The sequence below is a fragment of the Lepus europaeus genome, chromosome 5 (assembly GCF_033115175.1).
Source record: "Lepus europaeus isolate LE1 chromosome 5, mLepTim1.pri, whole genome shotgun sequence".
Classification (NCBI taxonomy): domain Eukaryota; kingdom Metazoa; phylum Chordata; class Mammalia; order Lagomorpha; family Leporidae; genus Lepus; species Lepus europaeus.
In genome coordinates this window covers 156,435,196-156,444,948 of record NC_084831.1, presented here as the reverse complement: position 1 = coordinate 156,444,948, position 9,753 = coordinate 156,435,196, and the positions used below count along the sequence as shown (strand labels likewise).

The window sequence follows — 9,753 nt, the reverse complement described above, 5'->3', positions numbered from 1 at the left end:
AGTTTGTTTAGTGTTGTTTCTGCTTACAATGTAAATTTGAAAAAAAAAAAAATCTGTGAAGCCCTTAAATTGTGTGTAGTAGAAAAATATTTTGCATACCAAGTGAACTGGTGTGTTTCCTATTCACTTTTATAAGGGATCTACAGCATGTTTTAAGTTGTAAAACATTCAAATAAAACTTCAACTGGTTTGAAGTAACCAAATCCAAAATCAGAGAAAAAATAATTAAAATTAGAGAATAAACAAAATTGAAACAGAAAAAAACAAAAGATAAGTGAAATGAAGAGCTGGTTTTTTGAAAAAATAAACAAAATTGACACACCACTGGCCCGATTAATAAAAAAAAAATCAGAGAGATGAAAAAGGAAATGTAACAACAGACATTACAGAAATAAAATCATTAGAAATTACTACAAAGAGCTATATGCTAACAAGCCAGGAAACACAGAAGAAATGGATAGATTCCTGGACACATACAACCTACCTAAATTGAGCCATGAAAACACAGAAAACCTAAACAGACTGAAAACCAAGAACAAAATTGAATCAGTAATAAAGGCCCTCCCAACAAAGAAAAGTCCAGGACCAGATGGCTTCACTCCTGAGTTCTACCAGACATTTAAAGAAGAACTAACTCCACTTCTTCTCAAACTATTCAAAACAATTCAGAGAATCTTCCCAAATTCTTTCTATGAAGCCACCATCACCTTAATTCCTGAAACAGATGCAACAAAGAAAGAGAACTACAGACCAATCTCCCTGATGAACAAATAAACAAATATCTTCAACAAAATACTAGGTAATTGACTCCAACAATACACTAGAAAGATCATTCGCCTGGACCACGTGGGATTCATGCCTGCTATGCAGGGAGGTTCAACATTCACAAATCAATGTGATACAGCACATGAACAAACTGCTGAACAAAAGCCATGATTACCTCAATAGATGCAGAGAAAGCATGATAAAAATGCAACACCCTGGAACGGAGTGGCCAAGGGCCTGCAGAGCAACACGCCCAAGTTTTACTGTGACCACTGCGATACGTACCTCACCCAGGACTCCCCATCTGTGAGAAAGACGCAGTGCAGTGGTAGGAAACACAAAGAGAATGTGAAAGACTACTATCAGAAATGGATGGAAGAGCAGGCTCAGAGCCTGATCGACAAAACAACGGCTGCATTTCAACAAGGAAAGATACCGCCTACTCCATTCTCTGCTCCTCCTCCTGCAGGAGTGATGATCCCACCTCCCCGTCTCCCGGGTCCTCCTCGCCCTGGTATGATGCCTGCACCTCATATGGGAGGCCCCCCCTCCCATGATGCCAATGATGGGCCCTCCTCCTCCTGGGATGATGCCAGGGGGACCTGCTCCTGGAATGAGGCCACCCATGGGAGGCCATATGCCAATGATGCCAGGCCCCCAATGATGAGACCTCCTGCCCGTCCCATGATGGTGCCCACTCGTCCAGGAATGACTCGGCCGGACAGGTAAGGAGAGAGGGGAGGCCTCTTCCTGGCAGTTCTGTACCGCTTGTTCTGCTTCACCAGGAGATCACGGTGCTGTGACTCTGGGTGTTTTCTAACACATGACAAAGAAGACTTGCTCCCCCTTCTTATTGAAGAAAGAATACTCTTGGGGGGAAGTGGGATTTCAAAAAGTGCAGTTTTCATTTGTGTTGTGAAATGTGAAAATAAAATTGTCAACGCTTTTAGTTAAAAATAAATAAATAAATAAAATACAACACCCTTTCATGATGAAATCTCCAAACAAATTGGGTATAGAGGAATATTCCTCAACACAATCAAAGCAATTTATGACAAACCCACGGCCAGCATCCTACTGAATGAGGAAAAGCTGGAAGCACTCCTCTTAAGATCCCGGAACAAAAAAAGGATGCCCCCTCTCATAATTGCTATTCAATATAATCCTGGAAGTTTCAAAAAGAGCCATTAGGCAAGAAAAAGAAATTAAAGGGAAACAAATTAGGAAGGAAGAAATCAAACTATACCTCTTTGCAGATGACATAATTCTATACATGGGGTATCCAAAGGACTCCACCGAGAGATTATTGGAACTCCTAGAAGAGTTTGATAAGGTAGCAGGATATAAAGTCAATACACAAAAATCAACAGCCTTTGTATACACAGACAATGCCACGGCCCATGGTCAAAAAAGAACTAAAATCAATCCCATTCAAAATACCTCCAAAAAGAATAAAATACCTTGGAATATATTTAACCAAGCATGTCAAATATTTCTACAATGAGAATTACAAAACATTAATGAAAGAAACAGAAGACACACAGAAAAAAGGAAAAATCTTCGGTGTTCAGAAGAATCAGTGTCATCAAAATGTCCATAATAAGGAAAGCAGTTCACATACTCAAGGCCAATCAATGCCAAAGACATTCTTCTCAGAGAAAACACAACGCTGTGATTCACATGGAGACACAGGAGACCCCAAGGAGCTACAGCAATCCTATACTACAAAAACAAAGCCAGAGGCATCACAATACTAGATTTCAAGACAAACTACAGGGCAGTTATCATCAGAACAGCCTGGTACCAGCACAGAAACAGATGGACAGACCAATGGAACAGAATTAAACACCAGAAATCAACCCACGCATCTACAACCAACTTAACTTTGACAAAGGAGCTAAAATCAATCCCCGGAGCAAGGACAGTCTTCAACAAATGGTGCTGGGCAAACTGGATCTCCACATGCAAAAGTATGAAACTAGAGCCCAACCTTACACATTTCACAAAAACTTACTCAAAATAGATCAACGATATCAATCTATGACCCAATACCATCAAATCATTAGAAAACACGGACAAGATATTGGCACAGGCAAAGACTTCTTGGAAAAGACCCCAGAAGCACAGGCAATCAACGCCGAAATCGACAAATGGGATTACGTCAAGCTGCCAAAAACACTCCGCAAACTTAAGAAGCAACTAACAGAACGGGAGAAAATATTTGCAAACTACACAATGATAAAGGGTTAACTTCCAGAATCCATAAAGAACTCAAGAAATAAAACATCAACAAAACAAACAATCCAGTGAAGAAATGGACAAAGGACTTGAAAAGGCATGTAGGAAATATCAATGGCCAACAGACACTTGAGAAAACATTCTGAATCACTGACCATCAGGGAACCGCAAATCAAAACCACAAGGAGGTTTCACCTCACTCCCGTTAGAATAGCTCTCATACAGAAATCAACATAGGACGAATGCTGGCAGGATGTGGGGAAAAGGTACATTGGTCCACGGCTGGTGGGAAAGTAAACTGGTGCAGCCACTGTGGAACACAGTATGGAGATACCTCAGAAATCTGAATATACACCTACCATATGATTTAGCCATCCTACTCCTGGGAATTTACCCAAACCAAAAGAAATCAGTATATGAAAGAGTTCTCTGTCCCGCCATGTTCACCATTCACAATAGCTGATACAGAATCAACCCAGATGTCCATCAACTGTTGACTGGATAAGGAAGGAAATTATGGTACATTTATAGACTATGGAGTACTACTCAGTTGTGAAAAAGAAAAAGAAAAATCCTGCCTTTTGCAACATAGGCACAACTGGAAAGCATTGTACTTAGTGAGATAAGCCAGTCCCCAAAAGACAGATATGTTTTCCTGATCTGAGGTAACTAACAGAGTACCTGAAACGCAATGTATTGGAGTGAAAGACATATTGAGATGCAATAACTGTTCGTAGCCCTCGTCTCTTCCATTGAGGAATAGTTTTTTTTCCTCTTCATATTATCTGCTGAACTCTTATTTAATGTAGGCTTAGCTACACTATCATTAAATACATTGAAAATATATTTTTGTAATATTAAGAGTGGAAATGTGAGAGGGAGGGGGAGGAAGGGCTGGGGCATGGGCGGGGGGGGGGGGGGGGGGCGAGTGTCAATGTTCCTCAATGTGTATATATAAAGTACATGAAAGCCACCTCTGGCCGGGTCACCATTCAGCAGTCCTTCCTAAGGCTCTCATGATGAAATGGCTGCAGGGCTGGTCAGCCGTAGTCTTTCACCTGAAACTCGCCACTAGTAGTTTCAAGGCTGTTTGTGTTGACTTGGTGTATCCCATCTTATTCTCCAGTATTAAAAGTGAGATAGCTCGAGTTCATGACCTTGTGATAGGGAGAGAGAGACTTAATCTTAACTAGCTAACCTGAAGATCTTTTGGTAAAATGGTATTCTTCCTCAGCGAATTGATCCGCAGCCTCTCATCCGCATATTCATAGGCCAGTTTTCGTCTCTTCACATCACGCAACATTTTCCAGTCTACGTAGTAACCTCGAATTTGGCCTGAAGCTGATAAAGGAACCAACTACAAGAAAGAGACAAAGAATAAGACAGGCCCAGGATCTAGGAGTGTTCCCCAACCCTCTAGCAGCTACTCATTATGACACTATTAAAAGTTTCTTTAGTCATTTAAAATAATACTTCATAATTAAGACTAAATTAAATGAATATACAGGGGCTAGTGCTGTGGTGTAGTGGGGGGGCCACTGCCTGTGGTGCTGGCATCCCATATGGGCACCGGTTCAAGTCCCAGGTGCTCCACTTCCAATTCAGCTCTCTGCTATGGCCTGGCAAAGCAGAAGATGGCCCAGGTCTTTGGGCCCCTGCACCATGTGAGAGACCCGGAGGAAGCTCCTGGCTCCTGGCTTCAAATCGGCACAGTTCTGGCCATTGCGGCCATCTGTGGAGTGAACCACCGGATGGAGGATCTCTCTCTCTGCCTCTCCTTCTGTGACTTTCAAGTAAAATGCATAAATCTTTGAAAAAAAAAATGAATATACATGAAATTAAAGTGATAACAATGAACATTATGCCAACAGCATGTGCTGAAAGGTAGAAACTTTAAGTATTTTTTTATAGATTTATTTATTTGAACAACAGAGTTACAGACGTAGACAGAGAGAGAGAGGTCTTCCATCCACTGGTTCACTCCCCAAATGGCCAATCCAAAGCCAGGAGCTTCTTCCAGGTCTCCCACGTGGGTACAAGGGCCCAGGAATTTAGCCCATCCTCTACTGCTTTCCCAGGCACACTAGCAGGGAGCCAGATCGAATGTGGAGCAGCCAGGACTAGAACCAGCATCAATATGAGATTTTGGCGCTACAGGCCAGGGCTTTAACCTGCTGCTCCACAGTGCCAGCCCCTCAGGTATTTTTTTAAGATTAATTTATTTGAAAGGCAGAGCAAAAGAGACAGAGACACAGAGAAATCTTCCATTCATTTGTTCACATCCCAAAGAGCTGCAATAGCCAGAGCTGGGCCAGGTCCACCTGGTGTGCTACACGGGAGGTGGGCCCTTATCTGCCTCTCCACACAGGGGCACCATGAAGCTGGACTGGAAGTAGAGGAGTCAGGACTTGAACTGCTGCACCACAACACCAGCCCCAGAGATTTCTTCCTGTTTTTATTTGAAAGGCCGTTACAGAGGGAGAGACGCAACAGAGATCATCTATCCACTGGTTTATTCCCCAAATGGCTGGGGGTGGGCCAGGCTGAAGCCAGGAGCTTCATCTGGGTCTCCCACATAGGCGCAGGGGCCCAAGCACTTGGGCCGTCCTCCATGGCTTCCCCAGGTGCATTAGCAGGGAGCTGTATCGAAAGTAGAGCAGCCAGGACTTGAACTGGAGCCCGTACGGGATGCCAGTGTTGCAGCTTTTATCCACTACACAATAATGCCAGCCCCTCCCCAGGGATTTTTAACATAATTCCGTTTGATCTTCAGGTAGGTTAACAGTTATATGATTCAAGAACCAAAAAAGTATAAAGAGTGTAAAATCTCTCTCCTACCTGACCAGTGACCTCCAATCACTTTAAGTACCACTGTTAATAGTTTCTTGTATATTCCTTCACAGACTTTTTAAAAAATATTTATTTTATTTGAAAGAGTTACAGAGAGAGGGGAGAGGCAGAGAGAGAGAGAGAGAGAGGTCTTCCATCCGATGATTCACTCCCCAGATGGCCGCAACAGCCAGAGCTGCACCAATCTGAAGCCAGGAGCCAGGAGCTTCTTCCGGTCTCTCACGTGGGTGCAGGAGCCCAGGGACCTGGGCCATCCTCTACTGCTTTCCCAGGCCCTAGCAGAGAGCTGGATTGGAAGAGGAGCAGCCGGGACTAGAACTGGCACCCATATGGGATGCCGGCGCTTCAGGCCAGGGCTTTAACCCACTGCGCCACAGCGTTGGCCCTTCACAGACTTTTTTCAATACAAATATATACACCCCCTTCCATTTTTCACACACCCCCTTTTTTCACTTAGCAATACAGCTGAGATGGGGTTGGCATTGTGGCACAGTGGGTTAAGCTGCTGCTAGGGATGCTAACATCCTATATGAGCACTGATTTGAGTCCCGGCTGCTCCAGTTCCAGTCCAGCTCCCTGCTAATGCTCTTGGGAAAGCAACGTAAGATGGTCCAAGTACTTGGGTCCCTGTCATCCACACAGATGACCTGGTAGTGTTCCCGTCCCCTGGCTTCCGCCTGGCCTGGCACAGACCCAGCTGTTGCAGCCATCTGGGAGTAACCAGCAGATGGAACATCTAACTCTACCTTTCAAATAAATTAATCTTAAAATATATACTTTTTATATATAACGCAGAGTTCTTTCCACATCTGTATGTTAACATGTTTTTTACTTGAGATTACATAATATTCTACTGTATGGATCCATCATAATGTTTAATCTTCTGGTTATAAGATAAGCTGAATGGAATTTTATTTTTAAAGGTCTCAATTGGTTTTCTTTTCTGTTCTAGAACTGAGCAACACTCCATCCTATAAAATAGAGTAAGTGTTCTGTGTGAACAGAATTTACATATTCATCTGGCACCTGACTGACGAATCCCATTGTAACTGTGCCTGGAAATGTGTGTTGTGGAAGGGGGACTTACACAAGCCTTAGAAGACTGACAGAGGGCCAGCGCTGTGGTGCAGCAGGTTAATGACCTGGCCTGAAGCGCCAGCATCCCATATGGGTGCTGGTTCGAGACCCAGCTGTTCCACTTCTGATCCAGCTCTCTGCTATGGCCTGGGAAAGCAGTAGAAGATGGCCCAAGTCCTTGGGCCCCTGAACCTGCGTGGGAGACCCGGAAGAAGCTCCTGGCTCCTGAGTGGCTGTTGCAGCCAATTGGGGAGTGAACCACTGGATGGAAGACCTCTCTCTCTGCCTCTCCTTTCTGTGTAACTCTTTCAAATAAATTAATTAATTAAAAAAAAAAGACTGACAGAATTTTGATACAGTTGTGGGGTAAAGGAGCAGTCAGCCCAAACCAAGCACAGAAATGAGCAAAATACACAGGGGGTCTTAAGACCACAGCAACAATCACTCAATGAGAAATAATTCATGTTCAGGAGCATTGTGAAGTTTGCTTTTACCAATGAAACTTCAAGAGTTAAAAAACAATTAACAGTTCTTTATTTTTCAAACTATTACTAATCATATCTTTTGTACTATCTTCTAATAGATTTTTAAATGACCTTTCATTTTTTTTACAAACTTTTTTTATTATGGAAGTAATATACTTTCAAAATAAAACACTTAATGGCCTAGTATATTGCTTCTGTGTTTTATACTGTTTGTCCACATCGGAACTGGCACTTACTTCTTATCACTTTGTAAGTGTTCTATTCTGCTCCTTACACACCCTGCCCTGCTCCTATTTCTAACCCCTTTCACCCCCTAAATCTCTTCCACTGGGCCCTCTTCAATTCATCATCAAAATCTTTTAAATCCTCAGTTCCAGGCTGGCGCTGTGGCGTAGTGGGTGAGGCCGCCAAGTGCAGTCCCGGCAGCCCATATGGACGCCAGTTCAAATCCCGGCTGCTCCACTTCTGACCCATTCTCTGCTGTGACCTGGGAAAGCAGTGGAGGATGGCCCAAGTCCTTGGGCCCCTGCACCCATGTGGGAGACCTGGAAGGAGGCTCTGGCTTCATATCAGTGCAGCTCCGGCCGTTGTGGCCAATTGGGGAGTGAACTGGTGGATAGAAGACCTCTCTCTCTCCCCTCTCTGTGTGTAACTTTCAAATAAATATTCTTTAAAAAAAAAAAAAATCCTCAGTTTCTTAACCTCTCCTTGACGTTCCTATTCTGGCTGAATCCTGACCCCCACCCCGCCAGTGTTCTCTCTGCTCTTCACTGCAGCTTTCAGACCCTGGAAAGCTCCTGGCTCGGCTCTCCTGCCGCCCCCAACTGCGCACTGCTGCGGCTGTCTCCTGCGGGCCCTGCCGCTCCTCTCACCGTAGCGATCTGGATCCCGGCTCACAGTCCCTCTCCACTCTTCCTGTCCTAATTCCTGGTGACTCCGATGCACGTGAGAAACACTCTGACTTCTTTGTTCTCTGCACTCCTCTCCTTCAATGATTTTTGTCCTGCACTTTCCCCTACTAATGTCCGTGTCTTTTGTGATTAATAAGTTCATCTCTGTCATTTCGGTTTTGTATCTCGTTCTCTGGTCACCTTTCGAGCTCATTCCTCCCAACATGCTAATACCCAGCCTTCTGGAACTTCCACTCCCTTGGTCCTGCCAAGGACAGTTAGGAGCTACCAGTACCCACAAGCCTCTAAAGGAGTTAAGGAGGGAAAATAGGTCAAGTGGAGGGGAGGTGGATTAAGAAGGAATTCTGTTTTCACATGCCAGAAGTAACGGCATCTTTGTGTATTAAAGGAAAAGCTGGTAATGTAGGAGTGAGAGACGTTGCTGGAGCTGTGTCCGTGTCGGCCAACAGTGATGGGGTCTTGTCGCTGAGGGCTGTCTTCAGAACTCAGAGGGCCGACCTGTGGCAGTGCTAACAGAAATGTAATGCCAATCGCATTGTAATTAAACATGTTCTGGTATCCACACTGAAGTAAAAAGCAGGGGGCTGGGGCCGGGGCAGGGGCTGAGCCACCTGCTGAGTGAGCTTCCTGAATTCCCCCTGGGAAGGCAGTGGAAGAGGCTGAAGTTCCCGGGCCTCTGCCACCCATGTAGGAGGCCAGACGGCGTTCCTGTCTCCTGGCTCTCTCTCAACTTTCCACTTCTGGTCTCTGGGCTTCCTTTCTTACCCAGCTTGAATTCCATGGTCTGTACATACAATGTTACTCTCAAGTACACCTTAACTGTCTGGGCCTCTCACTTCTCTGAACTTACTCCAATTCTCCTCACTATTCTTCCCGCCCATTCCCAACTATTTCCTTAAATTCCTGACACACAGCTGGAGACTTCAATTCCCTAGATTATGTAACTGGAAGCAATCAGAAGGGAATTTCCAGAATTCCCAGTGCCACTTTCTAGCATCTGCTCCCTATGCGCTACATTTCCTCCTGGTACTACAGGGCTGCTCGGCCCAGTGCAGTGCCATCAGCCACACTTGGCTGGTAAACACTTGCAACGGCCTAGTGCAACCGGGGCACATAATTCCCAATTTTAATTAACTTAAAATTTAGAACTGAAGCTATGTGAACATTAAACGTGTTTACTGTTTCGGCAGAGCTACATTTTCCATCTTAATCGTGGAAAATTCAGCATTCAAACTGGGATATACATTAAGTCTAAGATATAAACCAGATTTTGAAAATGCAGCATTGAAAACAGAATGCAAATATCTCATCAAAACAACAATATGGAGGAGACACCTGGCTAAACAAAACTTACATTAAAATTAATTTCACCTGTTTTCCATTATGTTAAGAGACGTATTTATTTGAAAGGCAGACAGAGATCTTCC

General features: G+C 44.1%; 1 protein-coding gene and 1 pseudogene across 1 annotated transcript in view; one reads left to right on the top strand and one right to left on the bottom strand.

Annotated features, from left to right (window-relative positions):
- The window catches only part of MRPS14 (mitochondrial ribosomal protein S14), a 32,484-nt gene that overhangs the window by 21,807 nt on the left and 924 nt on the right, over positions 1-9,753 (bottom strand). Inside the window, exon 2 of the mRNA XM_062193839.1 lies at positions 4,202-4,360. Within this exon, the coding sequence (XP_062049823.1) occupies positions 4,202-4,360 (159 nt within the window). The remainder of the gene's footprint in view (positions 1-4,201; positions 4,361-9,753) is intronic.
- Positions 949-1,539, top strand: LOC133760524 (U1 small nuclear ribonucleoprotein C-like; annotated as a pseudogene).